Source organism: Thermochaetoides thermophila (genome assembly GCF_000221225.1).
Source record: "Thermochaetoides thermophila DSM 1495 unplaced genomic scaffold scf7180000011822, whole genome shotgun sequence".
Classification (NCBI taxonomy): Eukaryota; Fungi; Ascomycota; class Sordariomycetes; order Sordariales; family Chaetomiaceae; genus Thermochaetoides; species Thermochaetoides thermophila.
The window spans coordinates 628,691-651,686 of record NW_006383038.1 but is presented as its reverse complement, the minus strand read 5'-3'; the positions used below and the strand labels follow the sequence as shown (position 1 = coordinate 651,686).

Genomic DNA, 22,996 nt, shown 5'->3' with positions numbered 1-22,996 from the left:
ACGCTCCCTGTTCTGTTATACCCTGGCCCCATAATCCTGCGACCCAGGCCGGGCCTGTCTGCGCAACCTGCCAAGTGCCAACAATCGAGTCAGCAGCACTATACCTCACCGAAGCTTTTCTGTGTCCTCCTTTGCTGTTGCACGACCAGAAGATCTCTCGAACGGAACCAGAGGCTCAAGAAGGACATACATTCCCAGAAACTGAGAGTCCCCCCGGTGACCAGTCGATTAACAGACGTATCTGCCTTACAGCGACAATTGCCAACTGACCGACTCCACGCACACTGCGAATACCCAACAACCTCACACCAACCAAACATACAGCAGCGACCACAACTACAACTAGGTAGCTATCACGATGGACTCACCGCGACAAACTCCCCAGCATTCACCGAATCCGTCGATCAACGACTTTCAGCAGTTCTCCTTCTCTGCCAGCAACTCATACTACGAGGGCTCTCCCCACCATGACCGCCGTTATTCCAAGGCCTCAGCCTCTTCATTCAACGAATCCATCGCCGGCAGCACATCTGGTCTGCCACTAGACGGCCCAGACGGTGGTGCAGGAGGGAAAGGCTTGGGGAACCTTGCCGATGAACTGGCTGCCTTTGATGACGATGGCTACGATGACGGGTATGGCGATGGAGAGGGCTACGACGAAGAGGGCGCCTCTGGGTATGAGGACGAGCGGGAAGGCGCTGGCGTTGGCATTGGCATCTCCCTCGATCAAGCAGACGACGCGAAGCGTGAGGGGGTCAGAGATAGTGGGGTTGATGTCGAGAGCCCGAGGAGACGACAGGGCGGGGTAGGAGGATCAGGAGGTGGAGGGCTAGGCGTGCCTAGCGGGACCAACGGGCGTCGCCATAGGCGCGCGGGTAGTGAGTACGACGGGAGCGAGTACGGCACCGATTCGGACCTAGAGTCTCCTGGCATTCCGCCACGGCTGGCCGAGAAGATGGCCGAGGTGGAGGCATTGGCTCGCCGCGGTACTGAGAACAACGGTTCGTCGGCGGATGGCACATTTAAGCGTGTCACGGATGGCTTGCGTGATCTGGGCTCGCAGGCTGGTATCGAGGGTGCTGCCTCAAGGTATGTCTCAATTGCTACCATCTTCTCTCCCCCCGTTACTCTTCAACTCACATACTAACCGCCCCCAGACTGATAACCGCTCACTCGGCCCTAACCACGCACCTAACCCACCAAACCCGTCTCCTCCATAACCTCACCTACCCCCTCATCTCTTCCCACAACCAATCCCACATCGACCCCGACTCCATCGACTCCCTCCTCCCGCTCCTCCTCTCTCTGCAATCGACCCTCCCTCGCCCCGCAACCCCGGCCCTCCACGCCCTCAGCTCCCTGCAGAATCTCACCCAAGACCTGATCCACACCCTCAACTACCTCTCCGACACGCTTCACATGTCGCGGCAGACAACGACTGCCGCGGCGAGGAAGCTCAAGAGTGCTAGGGATGTTGTTGCTGAGATGAGGAGGGACGAGGAGTTGAGGGAGGAAGGGGTTAGGTGGCTTGAGAGAGGAAATTGGGGAGAGAGATTGGCGAGGAGGGAGTGTGCGCATGTCTGTGGGGAGGTGGTTGGGGGCTTTGAGAAGGTGTGTGAGGGTTGGCGGGAGAGGTTGGTGAAGGCTTTGAAGGAGGAGTCCTCGCAGGCGTGAGGGTTTGCTATGGGATTCTTGCGTCAGTCGGAGTAGAATAGACGGGGGATTGGGTGGGGAGGCTGGTTTGGTAGGATTGAGGACATGAGTTTTCCTATGAGTTTTCGAGCCAAAGGGGAGAGTATTGCCTTTTCCCGTCCTCAATCCTCTTTTTCTGCTCTCCCACTTTGCTTTGCATATACCATTGACGGTTGAAGCAGGTAGTGTCATGGATATAGACTTAGTGGTTGCCCCTTATATTGCAAGGATAGATGGTGGTGTTGGTCTTCTAATTGTGATAGTGAGCTGGGCATATGTGCACGTAGATTTCATGATGTTAAGAAACCAGAAGCAATGATAACAAGCTAGCCAAGCTGATAGCCAGCTAATAATAGTTTCACATTCCTAGGATTGTCACATCCCATGATACATTCGGGCTGTAGCTTCTATCATTTTAAACGTCTCAGATATGCCTTCTATTGTGATTCTCCTTCGAAGCTGATGAACACAATATGGAAACTTAATGAGGCCTGCCATGATAACCACAGTAAATTCGTCCGAGCTGAACTGCACTTCCTGCCAAATAAACATTGGATCGCTACGGCAATAGGCCGAAACATTCTTGGAGGGGATTATGGCGCTTGGTTAAGTTTTTGACAAACAGTGACAGTTAATCTTCCCTCCCATCCCACACTTTCTGCAACTTCTCCTTTTCTTATTAGAGCTTCCGGTTCCTCAGCCATGCCCTAGCATCAGGACACAAGTGTTGAGAGAGATGGTTTTGCGTCACAGCATGAGCGCTTTTACTCCAACGGACGTGTCGAGCGCATCAATGGCTCAAGATTCCAAGGAATCTTTCTTCCGCGCTTGACTCCCCTATAGACTTCCTATTGTGAGGTATCGGATCGATGTTAAGGGCCTCTTCGGTGGTGATATGATGGAAGAAGACCCGAGTATGCTCATCGAGCGCACCTGTGTGGAGGAGATCTACAGGGCAGAGTTTGACTTGGGCGATTGCGAAGGTGTGATCCTGTTCGGTCAATATGAAGAGGCTCCAGAGGAGCTCTGGAAAGAACTCTGATCGCGACGAGGCCTACTACGATGACGAAGATGATAAAGACGAGGATAACGATGACGTAGTAGAGGAGGAAAAGAACCCCCAACCACATCCCGCAAGCGCAAAGCTGCCATCAACAATTGCCTTCCCCCCCAGCAAACGGGCTAAATACAAACATTCCTTCAGCCGTCTAAACAAGAACAAATTCTTCCTCCGCATCCGCTACCGCGAACTCCACGGTCCAGTCGACTACGACGTGACCAAAGGAATCCTCGAGTCCAAGACCAAAGCTGGTATTCCCTACGCCACTTTTGTTGCGCACTGCAATTCGGGATCTTTTGGGAGGTTTACATCACTGGGCGAAAGTTTGCCAGGGCATCGTTGAGGCCTCATATGGCTGGCAAGCAGTGGGCAGATCATCCGGAGAGCGTGTATGAGAGAGCGTGTGTGGCGCGCTGGAGGTAAGAGTATTTCTGGAGCGTAGTTAAGGATAACAGGACGAAGGGAGGAAATCTTGACATGATGCTATGCAGGCCAGTTGGATGTTTTTTGAGTGCTAGGATGACATTGGTTTGGGTTGATACAGGACCTATCTATGTGGGCTAAGAATTTCGGGTACGGTACCCCTAACAACCGTGCAAACCGAGAACGGAAAACAGCTGCGGCTAGAGACACCCCTTGTAAACATAACTTTGAAGAATGAATTCCTGTGCAGCAGCTAACTTGATAATAATTTCTGGCGATATTCCATCCTTCGACATGGAGTGCAATTTGCCTAGGCTGTAGAAAATACCCATGGGATTCCAACAACCTTTATCCCACAACTCGGAGTCACCTTACGTTGGCCATACAATCCGCGACGTTCAATTGAATTGGGATACATAAGCCTGACTACACTCCTCGATTCACAACGCACTAATCAGTCCGAGTCTTCATCAGACCCAGAGGTATAGGAGGATCCATCCTCCATCTCCTCATCCTCTTCCTCTTCCGAATCCTCCTCGCCATCCTCGTCTGCCTTGAGACCATAGTCATCATAGAAATCCGACAGCTGATGCACTTGTGTCTTGTACCCAACAGCAGAAAGCGCTTTGACAATGTTCTGTAGTGAGATAATGTTAGCTTGCCTCTTCCCACCGTTGGAACAGTGGGCAAGGATACTCACCTCCTCCATAATCGGCGCACACGTCACAATAACATTGCTCTTGCCCGGCTCAAACACCGGCATGATAATCTCCCTCATGACCTCTCTAATTTCATCATCCGTAACCTCCCTAACTTTCGCCAAAATCTTCTTATTCCACCCGGGCTCCAGTCCCCTAACAACCGTCGAGATATAGTTGTACTGCGCGGCCGCCGCCATAGTTGCCTGCTCGTCCGCCACACCCAACACGACACCGCTAACAGCGCCTTCAACCAGGTGCCTGTCCAGGGGCGTCTCGCCAGACGCAATCTTAGCCACAATCTTGCGGCTCGCCTCGATCGCCTTGCTCGCGTCAGGAGATCGGTACACGCGGAACTGGATGTAGCCGCCGTCTACCTCGCGCGAGAAACCAACGCCGTAGGCGAGACCCGTGCCGCGGACTGCGTTCCATAAAGGACCGCCAACGGCTTCCAGGTAGCCAAGGGCAACGAGGTACGCAGGCAGGCGGGGGTCGGAGTGGGACTTGAGACCGCGGGCGAAGCTGACACTGTATGAGCTGTCGAGGGTTGTCATTGGGATGATGACGCTGCCGTAGGAGCCGGGGGACTCGCCCTCGGGACTGAGGAGTTGATGGAGTTTGGTGATGGGCTGGAGATCCTTGGTGTGGTCGAGCCCAGGCTCCTGGAAGAGCACGTCCCATGGGGCGACAGGGTTGTCGAGCTTGGCAACGTCGGCGGTGACGAGGACACGGATGTTTTCAAACTGGAACAGACTCTGACGAAGCTCGTTGAACCACGAGACAACAGTCTCGGGCTCCTTCTCAAGGAGCTTCTTGAGACGGCGAAGATATACCGCTTTGACCAAGGTTCTCTTGGCTGTGAGATACGATTCAGGCTTCATGTGGATAGCCACAGAGACTTCCTGTGCCATTGCCCGTCCATCTCGCTTCTCCTCAGGGATGTCGGCAAGTGCCTTAACAATAGCAGCCTTGAGGCGAACTGGATCAAAAATGATGTCAAACATCAGCGTGCGCAGCCAACTGATGATAATGGAGTACTTTTCCCATTCAAGCTGGAACTGGATGGAAACACCCTCAGAGTCGCCCAAGCGAGCAGCCGAGCTGATCTCGTAGCTGATGGAGTCCTTCTCGAGCTGCTTCACCACCTCCTCGAACTCAATACGCTTCCCATCGCGCATGACAGGGGAGTTGAAGAAGATGTCGTTGAACAGAGGGAGAAGTGGCTTGTACTTGGCTGGCGTCTTAGACATGCCCACATGCACTGTGAGGTGAACGAAGTTGCTCGGAACACTCTCGAACTGGACAAACAACGGCCGGCTTTGCGCTGCCGAATCAATAATCTTCTGAGGAGCGTTGTCGAAGACGCCCAGTGTACGGGCCTTGCCGGCTCTGGCGGTCTCAGACTCGATGAAATGGATCGAAGAGGTGCCGGGGACAGGCCATTGATCCAGAACTTCAGGCGGAATCGGCTCCTCGTTGTTCTTCTTTGCTGTCTCAAGCCTTTGCCTTAAGCGCTCAAGGCCCTCCTTGCCCAGTTCTTCCTTCCTCTTAGCCAAACGTTCTGCCTCTCTCGCTTTGAGTTCATCGGCAAATTTCTTTGAGGGCTTGCCAAGAATAGAGACGTGATGGGCATCTGATAGCCACTTTCTGAGGAACTCCCTCCACTGCCCGTCAGTCCAGCTCTCAAGAACATCGTACTCAACCAAAGTCTCCAAATCTTTCAGGGTCCTCCCGTCCCTGTCGCCAAAAAGATAGTCTGTGATGATGTTATTGGCATAGAACTGCTCGGAGCCTTCAGCATGAAGTTTGACCTGACGCTTCTCTCGCTGAATGCATTCCTTCATGTAATCCATGTCAAGAGGCTTCGATGCGACTTCCTTCAGCAGCTCGATAAGCCGCTTGTAGACAAACTCAAGCTTCTCGGTGGAAACCCCGGTCGGCTGAAACCAGACAAGGATGTTCGGCCTGCTCTCAAGCAAATAAGTCACGGAGCTTGCCAACTGCTCCTTTTCTACCAAAATATTCTCGAGCACTGAGACAGATGACCCACAGAGGTAAGTCATGACAATGTTCATGGCCGTGGCCTGAACTTGATCCGTGCAGCTGGGTCCAAAGAAGGCAACGGCGATCTCGCCAGTCGACTCATCCTCCTCTGGGAACTCGACCGTCTCAACGAATGTTTTTTCCAAAGGTGGGGGCTGCGGCGAGTCAACAAACGGCCTCTTGAATTGTGGATCTGGCGGAGGAATATCCTCAGCAATTCGCTCCTCAAATTCATCCAAGATACGCAGGAGGTCATCATGATTGGCCTCGCCGATGACAATGATGGCCATATTCTGCGGGTGATACATGGACTTATGAAATTCCCTGATCCTTTCAGGGGTAAGGACGCGCAATGCCTCCATCATGCCTCCAGTCTCGTACCGGAAGCCGACATTCTCAGGGTAGAGCAGGCGACGGGCCTTCAAATCCATTAACTCAATGCTACGGTACTGGAGAGCTTGCATCTCGGAATAGACGACACCAGCATCGTTGCCCTCGCCGTCGATGTGATGCACCTCTGTGATGCAGGAATCATCGGTGATATGGGGCACAATGATATGCTCCAGGTAAACTGGCAGGATTTGGGCAAAGCCATCCCAGCCAGCCGTTTCGAGAGTGTAGGCGGTATGGTCGACAGCGGTCCAGGCATTGGTATACGAGTATGCACGATTGGCCAGCTTTTCCAACAGGCCTCGGTATTGATACCTCTTAGACCCCATGAAGACAAGGTGCTCTAATGTGTGAGGAGCACCAGAATCATCGAAGATTTCAGTCGCGAGGGTGAAGTAGCCGCTGATCTTGGGCCCTTTGCGGTCAGCCACGATGACTTGCATGCCACTCCTCTCCGAGACATATTGGGTAATGGTAGCCGGGGCATAATTGGTACGGAAGCTCTGGACCTTCCGGAACCGTGGTCTCTGTAGTTGCGTCATGTTGGTGCCAAGGTTCTGCAAAAGGCCTTTGAGGTACCTAGAGTGGAGTTAGCAAACTGTGTTGATTTTCATGCGCAGGGTCTGCTGATAGCATAGATGTGTAAGGGACTATCAAGATAATAAGATGCGTATAAACATGAAATAAGGCATTGGCCATCTGAGGCCAGGTGTGATAGTGATCACGGAGTGTCCAGTTTTAACCTGATTCATCCTTCAGGCTGCCATGTGCGTACCCATAATCCAACGTTGGCTTTGTTGAGTCATGGGATGCTGCAGCTATGTGCTCCTGGAGTGTTGTGAGGAGCACTAACACCAGAACATGGAGCAGGAAACCGCAAGGAATCATCCTGTAATCTTCTGGTTGGGTGAAGAAAAGTGACCATTGAAGAGAGCGGGTGACAATGTGTTGGAGCTATGGCGTCAGAAAAGAAAGGGGAAGGGGTTGAAAAGGGTCATTGCGGAAAGCAAACAGGTGCAGAAGTGTGAGAGAAGGCTTTGCCTTGAGGACAGAGGCTAGGTGGGCACCCAGTGATGGGATTGGTATGAACAAATGCGTGCGATGTCGTGAAGTGAAGCTGTGTAAGTTGAGGTGAACAAGGAGGGGGACAGTCTCGGCTGACATACAGACCCCGGATTCTGCCACTGGTTGGTGTAATTGTTGAAGGAGCCTGTTGCCTGGCTGCAAACAGACCGTGTGTAAGACCAATGGCAAATGGTAACGTGATCCTTGAACGGCCCAGTCTGGCGGTTACCAGTCAGAGCTGTGTGTTGATCGCACAGCCTGGCTTCGTTCAGCCAGGATATTTGGTATTTTCGCTCCCTCAAACTGCTTCAGGGTGTTGTCAATGCTGGAAAAGGTAAAGAGTGAAAAGTGTAACGAAGAAAAGTAAAGCATCAAATGGCGTTCGGTAACCCAAGTATTCTGAACATATGAGGAAAGACGAAGAAAAAGTGAGTTGTTCAACGATAAGGATGGGAATGTGCTTACCAGGCAGTCACGACAGTTGCGAAATTGCAGAGTTGCAGCCCAGGTATGCAACAACAAAGAGAAGTCACGGTCAAAGCTGAATGGATGGCGGGGCACTCGGCACAGCGGGCGGTGAGCCCCACCTTTGCCAAGTCCCATATGGATGTGTATTGTAAAAAGTCATCAACTGAAGAGCTCCCAGCCACAGCAGCATAGCTCTGCTCTAGTGAAAGTACGTCGGCTTTAATTCAAGGATATATATTCAGATGTACTTCAATCTGTATTATGGTTCACGCAGGGGCAGCAGTTACAGAACAAGGAACCTGGGATGTGTGCTGAAGGGACCGCGAGGTCAATTCTGGTCTAAACACAGTACCGTGCCTGCTTTTTCAAGCAGACTGCTGACGATATCAAAGCCAGGCCATAGCCTATCCATCCACCGCCCTTGGTCCTTAGTTCATCCATTGCAGAATTGGTTTAAACCCTCACAAATTCTTCCCAATCATCCGTCCCACACCCTTGGATAAAGGTGCTTAGTGGGCACGGCGAGACTCGGCGATGACACGGTTCATGTCCTCAACCTTAGCCTTGGCACGGCCGAAGGTGCCCAGCTAAAACTTGTCAATTGCGGCTCAGACAAATGGGTTTTCGAGTTGTTCCTTACCTTTTTCTTGGCGAGCTTGCGGGCGCGCTTGTCCTTGGCGTTGCGGAGCAACTCAATGATGCGGCGCTCATAAGGGGCAAGGCTGCTGAATGTTAGGAAAAAAAATACACAATAAATTGACCAACATCATTGCAGAGAGGCAGAAACATACCCAGCGACCTCCTTAACGAGGTCGCGGACGAAGGCAGTCCGCTTGCTCAGGTGGCCCTTGGTGTGGCTCACGCGCTTGGCGACGCGGGCAGTGGTCTTCTGTAGAGGGGGAAAGGGCATATGATTAGCCAAATGAACAGTCCATCGTCCGCTGTCGCTTCGTGATATCCCGTGGGGGATGAAGCAACGCAGAGATCCTCCACGAGGTGAGACTAGAGGCTTTATCTTACGTGGCCCTTGTTGATGCCCTGCGAATCAAGCAGCGTGTTAGCTATGTCTTCCAGTTTCCATTTTTGGGAGGGTGCCAGAGGGGCCCAGGGCCAAGCTGTAAGATCACAAGATCGCAAAAATCGTAGGGAATCGATCGTCGCGCGCGTGTCTGTACGTCTGGTTCAGGCATCAGGCAGGACTATGTTAACTTACGGCAGCCAGGCCGGTGCGCTGGGTCTCGAACTTCTTAGCGGCCATTGTGACTGATGATGCCGTGCTGGTCAAGTTGTCGTGTCGTCGTGACGGTCGTGAGCGCAAAGAAAGGAAACGGAAATTTTGGCGAGTTTTGTGGGCAGGGCAAGATCTCGGCCAGTCGGAGTCTCCACCGCATCTGCAAGGTGGGATGCCGGCGCCTGGTGGCAGCTGCAGCTGGGCTTGGCTTACATAACTGGTCTTGGCGCCAAGGGCTCAGCAGGAGCAGGGCTCGGAAGCTTGCTCCAATTGGAGATGGGCATTGGACACCTTCAACTCCCCAAAGTCGTCAGTCCAACCCCAAGAGTTCAGGCGACCGGCTCTCTGCTCAGCATCATCAGCTTCTTGCAGATGACGCCCTGATGCCAAAACTAATATGCCGCGAACTTGCTTTAGTGCTCGACTCTACGGGACTTTTTTTCGGCTGAAATAGACGCTTGTTTCCCAGCGCATATCCCCTTATAGTTGTGGAAGGGTCCTTGGACCGCAGATGAACCGTGGTCCTTGAACCAGGTCAACAGTGCAACAACACCATGGCTGGCCCCGAAGCCCCAGCTGCACAGATCGCTCAGGCGATAGTTGACTTTGCCGTTAATGGCGCCTTTCCCGAAGATCGTGTATCCTCCCTAGCCATCGATTCCAGTACCTCGCCAGAAGCCATCAAGGCCCTCGCGGACGCCAAAGCCAAGCTACAGGTTCGGGCTCTCGTGCCCTTGATCCTCATGTGCCGATGCTAATGCCCGTCGCGCGCAGGCCGAAATCCGAACGATAAACGAAGAAACAGCCGACGATGTGAAGGCATGGCAAGAAAACGCGCAAGCCGTTCAAGACGACATCCTTCGATCCAAAGCACTCGCCAGCGAGATCCTCAAAGCGTCAGAAGCTCCAGAGGTGTCTGGCACCATTATACACGATGCCGAAACGAAGGCAGACTTCTTGATTCGCGAGCTGAGCTATAATGCCCAGGTTTACGAGGCTCTGAAACGCATCAAAACCGTGAATCAGACGCTAGATGAGGTTGAGAAGGCCCGCGACGAGCGCCGCATTTTGGATGCCCTTCTGCTGCTAGAACGTAAGAATATCGCTCGGACACGGTGCCTGAAGTGGCCGCCTCTGATCATCTGCTAGGGTCGTGGAAAGAGATGGACGCGGTGCCGGTCAGCAAGTCCTGCCGTGTTCTCAGGCTCCTCGATGTCAGAGCGTTCGAGCTAAAGTCCGATGTACATGGTGTCTTCGATAGAGTCTGGGATGCCTTGATTCACGTCGATATCAAGCAGCATCGGGTGTCCATCTTTCGTGCTCTGGAAGGTAAGCAGATCTCACTCATCTATGCTAGCGACGCCCTACTTTAACAACTGCAGGTGAGGCCATGAACCTGGAAGACGCAGTGGTTGGTTTGAAAGCATACAAGGAAGTCGATCAGCGTATGAGCCGCCTGTGTCACGACATAGATCAGGCTATCCTCCATCCGAGGATGGATATTTCTAGGGGCCAGCTCCCGACAGTCCATGTACAGGAGGTATGTTCGCTCCCCTCCCCCTCTCCGGCAAAATACACCCGTTAATGCTCAAAATTAGGGAACATTACAATTACAAGGCGTGACAGACAAGTCCGCCAAGTCTCTGTTCACAGACCTTGACCGTATTTTCTCATTTTTGGTCCAAAGTCTACCAGCAGAGCTCGTGGAGACGGTTTCATCTACGCTGATACCAGAAACGGTCCAGAGAATAACCACAGTTTGGCTTGACTCAGTGGTTCCTTCTTCGCTTAAGGATATGGACCAGTTCCAAAGTGTGATTGCTGATACCAAGGACTTTTGCAATCGCTTGAAGGCCCTCGGCTTCACAAACCTCGGACCCCTGCAAGATTGGACAGAAAGTGCGCCTAGGGTTTGGCTTTCTAAGTGCAGGGAGGCCGCCCTGGATGCAGTCCGCAAAAAGCTCGCTAATGGTCTCGGCGAGTCCAAACGGGTGGAAAAATTAGAGAAAGAAGTAGTATCGGTCCAAGATGGCAAGCAGCTCGTTGCGAATGGTGCAGTCTCCGAGGAAGATCACGAATGGAGCGCATGGGATGATGGCGGTGATGCAGCAGAACCTAGGTCATCTGCCGAAGAGTCAGCATCAAAACCCCAAGAACAGGGCGCAGATGATATTGTTGATGCCTGGGGCTGGGGCGATGATGGTGCAGAAGAGCCGACAGAAGAGAAGCCCCAAGAGTCCAAGGAAAGCAAGGGTGAGGAGGACGACGTTGTGGAAGCTTGGGGTTGGGGTGATGAGACTGGAAACGATGATGATGAAGCTAATCAGCTACAAGACCAGCCTCCAGCAGCTCAGACAGGGCAAAAAACCCGGGAGCTGGTGCTCAAAGAGCTGTACTCAATTTCGTCTCTACCACAGCAGGTTCTGGACCTGATATCTTCTGTGGTTGAGGATGCTGCTGCTCTCACTCAGGAGACTTTTGCAAACAGTCATGTCGCGTCAGTGGCAGCAGGGCTGTTTGGTGTTCCGACACTTGTTCTCGCCATGTTTCGGGCAGTTGCCCCTTACCATTATTCTTCACAGGTCGGAGGAAATATGTACGTTTGGAGTCCGTTTCAAAAGCTGGCTACCAGCACTTATTAACGCCCGCAGGTACCTCTACAACGATGCAAACTACTTGGCTGAGAAGCTGGCTGAGTTTGCGGCCTCCTGGAAGAAGCGTGACGACATCAGCCCCAACGCTCAGAACATGCTCCGTCTGGACCAGGACATTAAGTCGCTCCAAAATTTTGCTTCTCGTGCTTACACCAACGAGCTGACCCTCCAGAAAACTGTCCTGCGGGATCTCCTCGGAGGTTAGTCCTTGTTTTGTCTCTCATCGCTGTGCATCTAGCTAACTGTTTCATCTAGGCGAGCAAAACCTCCTTCAACAACAACCACCAGGTTCCTTTACCAACACTACCACCGCATCTCCCACCGCCGTGACCGCCGCTGTCGCCCACATTAATACCCTCGCTGCCTCCTGGGAGCCTATTCTCGCTCGCTCTGTCTGGCAGCAAGCTGTCGGCGCCCTCGCTGATGCTGCCGCTTCCAAGCTCGTCGCTGACGTCATGGACCTGACATCTATCAGCCAGGATGAGGCCTACCGTATTGCTGGACTGATCTCGGAAGTTGAAAAGATCGATGAGCTGTTCTTGCCCAGCAGGATGTACGGTAGCTCGGCGCGTAAAGGAGGAGAGGAGGAAGTGCCCTTGACGGCGCAATTTGCTCCAGGTTCGTGGCTGAGGCTGAAGTACCTTAGTGAGGTGCTACAGAGTAATTTGAGGGATGTGAGGTTCTTGTGGATGGAGGGGGAGTTGAGCCTGTACTTCGATGCTGAGGAGGTGGTAGAGCTGATCAAGGCGAGCTTTGAGGATAATCCGCGGACGAGGGAAGTGCTGAGGGAGATCAGGGCAAACCCTAGGCCCAGGGGGTGAAGGTTGGCTTTGTTGGGGGAAGAGCTTCGATATACCTAATATGGCTATTCTTCGACGTACATTCATGAATATCACGAGCCAAACAAATCTGATTGTCGCTTTTACCTATCGCTGTTCCTTGGAGTGCCTTGAACCCTGGAACCCACCAAGCCCTAGACCCGCAAGTGGATCGAGCGAATATAATCCCTTTCTCCGCCAGTCACCTTCACCTAGCGCCCCTGGTCGGGAACATACGCGATTTGATCGGGTATGGTGTAGCGGTAACATCAGCGACTCTCACATGCGAGTGCTCGCTAGCCCGGGGTTCGACTCCCCGTATCCGAGATGCTTAGGGGTGCTCTCTTTTTGGGGATTATTAATCCTTTTGCTATCATTGTTTGTTGGAAGATACATTCTTTTTTTATCAGCGCTTAGCTGTCCTAGATCATGAAACTGAGGTTTGAGATGGATAACGGAGCTTTTGCTCCGATCTTGGCTCGGTGTCCTTTGTTGACTTTTGCCCCTGAATGGCGGCCTCAATACAGTCAATTACTTTTCAGTCTCCCGCTGGTCGAAGCCGATGCAAGCCTTCTTCTGGTCTCCCATACTTGATTACAGTACTTTATAGACGGAAATAACAGCATGGACAACGTTTCGCAAGTTTTATCAGTTGAAATGGGCTCGTGGAGTGGCTACTTCGATCGTGTGGGGTCTCGCAATAGCACCAAACACAAGCTTATCACTGGCACCGACCGTTTTCGATTGGCTTTGTCGATCACATGTGTAGTTCTTGTTGGTTCCTAGACCGTCTTAAATCCACAATACAGCATGCAAACCAGCCAACCGACTTGAAATACAGGCCCCTAGTTGTGGTGAATGTGTGGGAGAATAGTAGTGTCCTCGGCTGGCTTCATCGCCGGATAACTAATCCTATGAGCAGAAGCTCCTCAGTCAGGAAGGCGGGGTCAGAAAGTGAGGCCCTTTACGATTCACTTTGCATCTGATGGTTAAGGTCTTGTGGCAATAAAGTACCCCAATCTGCAGGGAAAGGGAGATAGTGGCTGTTGCTTCTGCCCCATTAGGATGTATGTATAGAACATTTGCTAAGAAATGCTGATGGCTGGCTCAATCGATGGCATGAAGCCCTTGCCTCAGTATTCCTGTCTCCCACGCTCTTCATGTAGCGATAGGGAAACACCTTTGATGAAGTTGAGGTTGGGCTTATCAGGCACTGATAAAGTGCCAACAGACTGAACAGACCGAGAAAGCAATTTCAAGGTCATCTTCCAATTGGTCATTACTCCAGGTAGCAATAAAGTGACGAAAATGTGGCATCAAGTGACGAGATTTCAAGCTAGACGAGCTGCAACCAACAATGCGACGGACTTTTTCAGCTGGTTGTTGCTCCTGAAGCTCATGTCTGGCGTTTTCTCGTCGAAAAAAAAAAATGCTGCGAGATGACTTATCTTACATTGTTGAGGCAGTGTTTGAAGAAGATTCGCTTAGAAATGCATAGAGACAGCAAACATAGACTCAGCCTGTTCTGGTGGTACGGCATATACTCCATATCCCTGTAGCTACCTTACAAGTCTGCAGGAAGTACCGTGACTTTCCAAGGCCATGGTTTCAACTAATTTATGTGCAAATACATCTCAGTACCGATTCAATTGGGCTCACCTCCACGCCCCTAGTACGTCCATCAAGTCAAGCCGAGTTGAGTGCTATGCAGCTACAGATCGCTCAAAGAGAAAAGAAGTCACTGGATTTGAGATTCATGTACTTTTCTTAGCTAAAAATAGTCTTTTTACCTGGATATTCTCGGCCAAGCTCAACCCATAGTGTCATGCCGTTTCCTAATCCTGCCTTTCCTTTGACGAGCCCCCCTGCCATGATCAACTTAGTCTTCTTAACATGATTTTTTTTTCACATAAGCACACCGCTCATAAAACTATCGGTATCGAGCTGTCATTTGCACTGGGATTAGCCCTCGCCAGATCTGACTGACGACGTGCTTGTGTATCGGTTTCACGAGCCACTATTAATTTGACCCTTCACTCTCCTCATGATAGGCAGCACTCTCCTGCCAAATGTGCAAACACGTGAAAAAGGCATCATTTTGTCCTGTCTTTGTCACACTGGTGAGAGCTCTCTCAAGATATATTAGATAGCAATATCGAGTTGGGATACAAGCTAGGTACCCTCGAGACACTGTTGTACCCGATGGCATATGCCCGCTCAACGATGACATCACAGATCACGAGCACATGTTCATCGTTGAGGAATGGTACGTTTTAAGAAGAAAGTTAAACTCAAAAACAACCTTTCTAACATAAAGGATCCAGAGCAGAGGAGTAACAAAGCATGGTATCGAGATAGTCTCATAATCAAGAAGATGCAACTTAATCATCACCACAACCACCTGATGTTTCAGATTTGATGACCGTTTCCAACACTGAAGCTTTCAATGCATGTCAAAGGTCATGTGAATTATGAATAGCGGTATCTATGACTGCTTTGCATTTCCAAGAAAACGACCGCTGAGCCTGTGTCCGACCCTGTTATCGTTGCCTCGGATTAACTCTCTGTCATCAAGAGCAATCCCAGGAAGTAATATTGGGGCAACAGAAATGGTTTAGGCGTTATCTTCCAAGTAGATTCAGTACACATAGCTGCTGTGTCGCCGACGAATCAAAGTGGCATAGTGGCATCATACCACTGGCGAGGAAGTTGTACGCGAGACAAGGGCATGGCAAGTCGTGACTTCAGCCGGGTCCGATATCACCACCAAAGTCAAACGAAACACCAACTTGTGGAGAAAAAGAAGTCGGAGCGAAGTGGTTAGATAAGGCAACCAATTAGTATCGCGTGGTCTACGAATGAGCGTCCTAGGACAAGACGGCTACCCGCAGTCGTAGAAAGGCATTTTTAGTGTCTATGCTTCATCTCGTGTGATGCTATTCGGTTGTGACACACGACGCCTCTCACCATGCCGGCTTGGCTTGAGTTCAATTCTTGGGTTTACTGTGACTGGTGCTTGAGCTGTCAGGCTGGAATTGCTTTCTTAGGGAAGGGGCTAGGTACACTGCATCTGCAGGGTATATACGTGCATGGTGAGGTTCTGGATGAAAAGGAAGTGTGAAGTATCTCCAAGTCTCATCGGCCTCAGGGGTAATTTCATGTATTTGCTGGTAATTATCACAGTTGTCCACGATATCTTTGGTTGATGGTCTGTTCCACAGCTATCTGTCCGAAAGACCGCTATATCTCTTTTTAATATCGATAGATCTAGCATGATTGGTAGCAATGCGGCGTTTTGACGCACACAGCAGCATTAGGATTTGTCAGGCAGTTAACAGCCTATGATTCCTTGACTGGGATGGACTGCCACATCCAGTAATCCGTCTCTTTCGGTTGAGTCCGACCCCTACCAAAGGAGAGAAGCGATTCTATGACCATAGCCAGGCTTCGGGGAAGATCCTGTCCTCAAGATAGTCCAACTGACCCAAACAAAATGACAGACAAGTATCAATGATAGGGGAGCTGGCACCTGGTGAAGTGCAAGGAAGATTCTGCTATCGATTAGACTATCATTAAGATAGGTGATATTCAGCAGTCAAGGAAAAGGATGACCTGTATGTTCACTATCTGAAACACAGCATCGAACTCGGCCTAGGTCAAGAGGAGCAGGTTGTAGAGCACAACACACACAAGATATTGGACGATAAGGTTGAGAAACAAGCCTGACTGGAGAAGGAGATGTCAGGAGAAGAGTCCGGCATAGCTATGCCTTGACGCGAGGACAAGTACCATGCATGAAACTCCAAAGCTATACTGGGAATGTCTTTATTCTTGACACATCCATGTGGGTTGGTAAGACGATTGGAACCACTTAATAGACCGCTAGATCAGGGACCTTACAATGCAGATGAGCTGCAAAACAAACCACATTTTTCTGACATGAGGAATCACGGGGGCGCAGAGCTAAACAAAGGTTTCACCCTCGGCTTGTTAATCGAGGGAATTTCTCCATGGATAGCTCATGGTATCACAAAGGAAATTGGGACACACAAGAAAAGGAGATACAAAGCATTGCACTCAACGATGACAACATTCTTATCAAAGACAGCCTGGATACCATAAAATTTCTCTACCAAGAATTGGGATCAGATCACAAGATCGCGCGCCTATGCGACGGCACAGCATACGCCGTCAACCCAATCCTGGTTTGGAAGCTTGTATGCCGGTATGCCCGAATCCTTCCAGAAACCTGGGTGAAGTACCCGTACTTCTACCAACATACCCGTGCCGTGTGGGTAAAAAGACAGGTAAGAGAGCCCGACGGTTTAGGTACCTAGCTGATCTGCTTAGCTAAACCATGTCAAACGATGCGAGGATATGACAGCTTCGGAGTAGCTAGGTGAGAAAAGACAGGCAACCAGAGAAAGGATGACGATAGTAGGGTCACATCGTCCACACTCCAGACACAGACCCTAATCAGGCATCACAGGCAGGCAGCCGGTGTCAGAACGGTCAAAAATAAGGCTATGTAGTCTGGGATGCGTGGGGGAGAGCATGGGGGAGATCGGGAAAAGCAAGTCAGCAGCTGAGGCTGAGAAGCTCTTTGTTCAAATGGAGGAGTAGCCTGAATCCCCTTCCCTGCCTGGTGAAAGACGGCATAATTCTTTCGGGGGAGAGTGTCGTTACTGCCACCATCGTTTGGATGGAAAGCTGATCCGATTCATGGGAACTTGCGGGACAGGTAGGGTAACAGGATATGCAAGAGGGTGATACTTTGTGGCCTTGATTTTGCCACTCATGTGATCTCTCACGGTGACGTTCTCTCGCTGTTGTTCGTCAAGGCTGTTTGCGGTGAAATTGGACGTCGGAATTTGATGATATGCCTGTTCATTTAGAAACATGGAGCCGAAAGAGCAAGGCATTAACGAGCTACGCACGATACACCAGACAACTCTCGGAAGATGATCGAGAGTGATGCCCGAAGGCAGAAAACAAGCATTACCAAATGATGATCGTCACAATGGAACCTCAGCAAGCCCCCAAGCTGCAGCTGTCAAGCCGTCAGTCTGTGCGGACGCTGTCACAGGTTACACAAGCAAAGAGGGCAAAAGCATCAAGCTTGATTGATTGGACCAGACCTTAGGCAACTTTTAATGAAGCAGACCTTGATGGAGTTGCGGTGAGAGAGCAATAACCTGGCTTTACCAACGGTCCGCTATAGTACAGATTATACTATAACACAAGGCTGTGAGGGCGCTATGATGTCGCGATGCTAATGGTCGTCGTCGTGTCCAACCGGGGTGGCTGAGGGGGTAACATGTACCGTGATGGTAAAGGGTTTGAGTCATGATAGCAAACGACGATGGTAACAACTCTCCTTCAGCTCGGCAGCAGCGGTAACGAATAAATCGAAGTGATGATGTGGTTTCACAAGACATTCTGCTTCAAGCAATAGAAGGATAACACAAAACTCCCGGAAAAGGACAATATCCCCAGGAATCGACCATGAAAATTGAGAACCTGCAGCTTGGTTCAGGGGGTGGCAAATTTTTGACAAAGGGAAGCCCATAATACCTACACTACACAGGGCTACGTAGGCAACCAACCCCGAGGGAACTCCGATTCTAACCATGAGTCCCGAGGGGCCAGTACCCTGAGCCATGTTTTGCGGAGGCAGGGCTCGGAGGGGGATGCAGCCAGTCCCAGCCCAATGGAATGAAAGGCCAACGAAACATGAGCACGCGAGCCGACCAAAGGGTAACCAGTTCCTCGGCACGGGTGTGATGTGACAGCTCACTTTTCCACGCTCGCGGGCCGATTCTGCAGTTGGACGACAAAGGGAAGCCGGCAGAGGAGTGATCACCGTTTGTTCGGCTTGCTCATCGGTCAAACTTCGCTACACTGGGCTACATTAGCAGTTTTGATACCCTGCAGGATGAGCTCATGGTCACACTTCAGTCTAAGTTCAGTGAATTCTTATGCATACGAGGTATACGAAGACACTGGATCCGGCGAACTGGTTGGCCTTGGTGTTGGGGATCGATTACGACCTCACTACAGACATGTGCAGACATACGCGTCGCCGACCTTGATGCTGTGCGGCTGACTGCTTTCCCCTCTGGCTAGAATGGTTCTTTTTCGGAACATTCCGTGTCATAACCGACAGGATGGAAACCCCTCATTCTTACTACCTTGACACTAAATGCTGATGACGTTGTCATCGGTCTTGATATTAAGATGTGTTATCGAGACGGGCGATGGCAGTGTACAGTTATAAGGTATGATGTATACGCATAATGGACTTTGTGGCTTGGAATGGCCGATCTGGAGGGGCGGAGGGGTTCAAGATGGGTGGCTTACACAGCAGGAGACCTGCCAGATGGTGTAGGTCGTCCGTAACCCATCCGTAGAGAAGTGACAGGGGACATATCATAGATGACAGGTCAAACTACTGTGTTGTTTAAAGTTGAAGTCAATGACCGATGGGCTAGAGCCGAATTGTGGGGACGATAATGTCACCAGCCCATCCTTACTCCTCTCGGACACTGTAAACAACAGTAAAGAGACCGAATTGAAGCTCCGCCCCCCAAGTCCTTCCACGCCAAATGATTAAACGGTGATGAGACGAGGGGAAGTGTGTCACATCAGCGAACATAAACGAGAAAAGCGGGGGATAACCTCCGTAGCTAAGGTGAATGCGCACATGGCAGCAGCAATTCTGCAACTCTGGGAAGAAGCGAGGCTGGCTTCATGGGGCGGGGCGGGGCGGGGCGGGGAAGGAGATGGAAGGAATGCAAGATATGCAAGATGAATGGATGCGGGCAAAGAAAGGCAAGCAAACATGCTCCTCCTCCGACCGATGCAAGCTTCAAGCTTCTCTGGTGATGAATGAATTGATCGGGAAGGGAATGCTGATCGGTCAGTGTGAGTTGTAGAGATTCCTCCTGTCGTACTGTGCAAATGTACTGCTACGTTCCTACTAGTACGGCCAACAGCAAAGCCAGCCACGTTAACACCTAAAGGTGCAGATCGAGTCCAGGGCTGCATTGACATGGCTGCAGTGGAAGAAAATTGGCGATTAGGTAAGTATTCAACGCTGTCCTCCGTCTTAATATCCTTTTTGGGAGAGAGCTGTTCTCAAACGGTTGACTGAGGAGGGGCTTGTCCGTGATCATCTTGACCGGCTGTATACAAGTAACTTCTGTTGGATCTCTGGCGGGGTTGATGGTACCATCCTGGAATCGATGCTTTAAAGAGTGATGAAAACGGCAATTGACTTTCGAAACTTGAGGGGCTCACTCAAGGCGAGTAGATAACATGCTATAAGGCTGTTATAGTCTCTCCGGATGAAACACAGCCAAAAAATGGGCTCTCGATATAACCTCAACGTCTCGCCGGTACCTTGACAACCCACGAGCGCATACGTCATACGGACCCACTTCTTACCTTGGTGGTCTTGGTGCTCAGACCAGCTTGGGGCTAGCCCGTCCAGTGATAGAAACACCGAGAAAGAAGGAACCAAAGGGCACTTTTTTTTGTTTTTTTTTTTTGCTTGGCCCAGCCTACCAACTTGCCGACACAGCCGAAGCCTGGGACCCGATGGTCTTAGCTCTTTCTGCATGGATCACCTGCTCTGCGGAAGCAGAAAAGGTAGGGCTGTCCTTCGAAAGATTCTAGAAAAGGATACAGGACCCTCATACATTGTGACGCTCCTTCCACTTTACCTTCTTTGCAGTGAATGATGAGAGTACGCGACATGCTGTGCGACCATGCTGGTTGGTGGAAATTCTTCCAGGGTTCAACATGCATCATGTAACTGGACAAATGAGTGAGAACCTGCTCTGGAATGAGCCCGAGGAGTGTTTCCAGAGATCAGCGAAATTTTGTTGTTTTCTGTTCCGCCTACAGTTCCATAGATTGGTGACTGAACTGTCCTTGGTTACAATCTTTCACATGACCGGTATCTCCCATGTTACAACAGTATTCCGGCCGAGCAAATGGCAACATGGTGCTCCCTACTCGCATGGTGGTTTTACTTTTCACCAGTGAATTTGCTGCTGCCGTTTGTAAACTCTAGTCAGGCCACTTCTGCGAAGTGAAACGCCGGCCGGCGGAGCACCGAGCCCATGTTGACGATCCCCCTCACAGCGCGACCCAGGTCAACACTTTTGATGGAAGGTACGAATGCCCCGTTTCTGCACTTGAAGTGATGTGCAGCATTAGAGCGTACAGCCAAGCAGTTTGAACTGCGGGGAACTTTAAGGTCCTTGTTTGAACCACAAGTAGTAGAGAAGGTGCTGAGAATTGTGGTGCCTGCAAAGCAGGTCACTGTAAGCTGCTCGTACTTGGTGATGACGCTTTGCTCAAGGTTAAGGCTGGAGCTCGCTGTACCGTGTTTCTGCCGCTCTAGCAGTACCTACGTTGGCACGTATAAACCTTGCTAGCAGAGAAATTTTATATGACGGAGTACGCGCGGAAGCATCCAACTATGAAGATGACGGAATAGACTCGATGAAAACATTAATTTCTGCACTACGCACAAAGCGGCACTAGCCATCTGTGCTCCATCCCAGCAGCCTTTCCGAGAGGACCTATAGCCCAGGCTTGCATTATTGAGATATATCCGCAGGCCACATACATATACTAATGGGAGGGTTTATACACTATGCAAGCAAACGAAATGGAGACTCGTGACCGGCCTCTGCTTGCCGGATTGAGCTCATTGCAGAGAAGGTCGGGTCTGCCGGCGGGGGGACTATGCAACCTAGTACGTCGCTTTTCACTCCCGTTGCAGAAGAACGTACATCTTGCTGTGGTCCTGCAGCTGCTGAAGGAGGTAGCGTTGAACCGAAGACCCAAGTAAGACCTAAGTAATGCGAAAAAAAAAATTTCCTCCGTCTCTGTTCATAGACGATGTGCCTACCGATAAAGATGGCACGGTGTTCTCAGCATACGGCAGCGTTTCTAGGCTTGCACAACTTTGATGTAGCACTTAACACGTATTATAACCCTACAGTGTCGTGGTAGTGTACTTGCCTAGTGTGCCAGCTTTGGTAGCAATTGGTCTGAGGTTGCACTCGGCCCCAGATGTACGTTCTCCTTGACGTCGGCATTCTTCCGGGCATGCTCTTCGACGGTGGTCCAAGAGCACTGTTTTCTCCTATTCTGCAAGTGTCGGCCCATACCAAAGGAATTACCAGGGTGACGCTGCAAGTGAGCAATTGTCATCATGGGAGAAAGCTGAAAGCCAGGAACAAGAGAAGTTTGTGTCTCGTCGCCTTTTAGACAGTTTGCAAAAATTTGCCCGATGGAGGCCCCTTGATCATGCGTTTTGTGTCTAGTCAGGACGAGAGATCTTCGCAACGCCTCGCGACGTGCAATCGCAGGTGCACACATCAGTGTCTGGATGTTTGGTACAGGAAAGCATGCAGCTGTGACCTGCAGAACATCCGACATTGACCTGCTGCACTGCACGCAACGGCCCCTCCCGCCTTCTTGCCGTGTGGCCGGGGGTACTGTCCAGCGATGATTATGGTAGCATACATCTGCTGTGCCCCGCTCCCTGCGGTCCGGCATCATTCCGTCTTGCCCCGGCTCTGCCTGATAAAGTCGCACATTGTTGCGCGCTGTCAACTCCCCAGCTTGCGTTTGAGGTCAAGAAAGATGTAAAAAGGCTCAATTGAAAGCCTCCCAGCTGTTTGTTGACCGCAGACTCCGAGTTTGGGTTGATATCACGAGAGAGGGTGAAAGAGCGGGGGGGAACCAAATAGACTCTGAAAGCTTTTTCTGCCCGGCCCCGACCAAAACTGTTGTATGGATCCACGAACGCAGGCCGGCTTGCTTAAGGCAGTATCCAGGCGGGTAGAGAGAATGAATGCGAAGAAGACTGTTGATTGGATACTTCAATCGAGGAAACCTTTAGGGCGATTGACGTGATAATAGAAGAGTTGATGCTGTGCGGCCAATGCTGTGTGGCCAGGCCACAGCTTCGAGGTGACGGGATTCGCCCTGCGGAAAACGAGATTCTGCACCGACCAAAGTCCGTGAGGACCTAGGTAGTGTATGTGCCGTGTTATCCGGGATCGGTGCATCACTGGCTGAGCTGCGGTTGCTGGAACCAATGACAGAGGAGGTGAGATGTCGTGGCCATCTTGCTCAACCCGCCGGCGAGAGAAGGACGAACATAAACGTCATCGAGCGGGCCAACGCGCTTGATCCCTGGAAACTTGTCAAGATATGAAACAACATGGGGCCAGGATCACGGCGGTTACCTAGCATGCATCGCTTGTCGATTCGCTGTGTAGTGGAGATCCGGATCGCCGGGCAATTGGTCGCTTCTGGGCTTGTTCCGACAGCGGGGCCTGCCGGTGCTCCCACGACTTTCTATCTTTGAACGGAGCGCCAGTGATCAAGCCCAAATGAGGCTTTTTTTATGATGATCATCTGCCCTGTTC

At 51.0% G+C, this 22,996-nt stretch overlaps 5 protein-coding genes and 1 non-coding gene across 6 annotated transcripts; 4 read left to right on the top strand and 2 right to left on the bottom strand.

Moving 5' to 3' along the window:
• Positions 1-358: 358 nt before the first annotated feature.
• CTHT_0066230 (uncharacterized protein) lies at positions 359-1,674 on the top strand (the record flags this gene model as incomplete). Its single annotated transcript, XM_006696857.1, has 2 exons — positions 359-1,089; positions 1,158-1,674. 2 exons carry the CDS (start codon positions 359-361, stop codon positions 1,672-1,674), a joined length of 1,248 nt encoding a protein of 415 aa, XP_006696920.1.
• A 1,022-nt stretch (positions 1,675-2,696) lies between these two features.
• On the top strand, positions 2,697-3,095 carry CTHT_0066220 (uncharacterized protein; the record flags this gene model as incomplete). The annotated part of the gene is made up of 1 exon (XM_006696856.1): positions 2,697-3,095. One exon carries the CDS (start codon positions 2,697-2,699, stop codon positions 3,093-3,095), a length of 399 nt encoding a protein of 132 aa, XP_006696919.1.
• Positions 3,096-3,629: 534 nt separating this feature from the next.
• On the bottom strand, positions 3,630-6,848 carry CTHT_0066210 (metalloendopeptidase-like protein; the record flags this gene model as incomplete). Its single annotated transcript, XM_006696855.1, has 2 exons — positions 3,630-3,812; positions 3,876-6,848. 2 exons carry the CDS (start codon positions 6,846-6,848, stop codon positions 3,630-3,632), a joined length of 3,156 nt encoding a protein of 1,051 aa, XP_006696918.1.
• A 1,500-nt stretch (positions 6,849-8,348) lies between these two features.
• CTHT_0066200 (60S ribosomal protein eL36) lies at positions 8,349-9,097 on the bottom strand (the record flags this gene model as incomplete). The annotated part of the gene is made up of 5 exons (XM_006696854.1): positions 8,349-8,426; positions 8,480-8,564; positions 8,631-8,728; positions 8,860-8,877; positions 9,053-9,097. The coding sequence occupies 5 exons, from the start codon at positions 9,095-9,097 to the stop codon at positions 8,349-8,351; spliced, it is 324 nt and encodes a 107-aa protein (XP_006696917.1).
• A 527-nt stretch (positions 9,098-9,624) lies between these two features.
• Positions 9,625-12,545, top strand: CTHT_0066190 (uncharacterized protein; the record flags this gene model as incomplete). Its single annotated transcript, XM_006696853.1, has 7 exons — positions 9,625-9,786; positions 9,845-10,163; positions 10,220-10,399; positions 10,453-10,610; positions 10,669-11,666; positions 11,722-11,924; positions 11,980-12,545. 7 exons carry the CDS (start codon positions 9,625-9,627, stop codon positions 12,543-12,545), a joined length of 2,586 nt encoding a protein of 861 aa, XP_006696916.1.
• A 243-nt stretch (positions 12,546-12,788) lies between these two features.
• On the top strand, positions 12,789-12,869 carry CTHT_0066180. Its single transcript is given in 2 exon segments — positions 12,789-12,826; positions 12,833-12,869. It is a non-coding gene; the product is annotated as a tRNA-Glu (tRNA).
• The last annotated feature ends 10,127 nt before the right edge of the window (positions 12,870-22,996 follow it).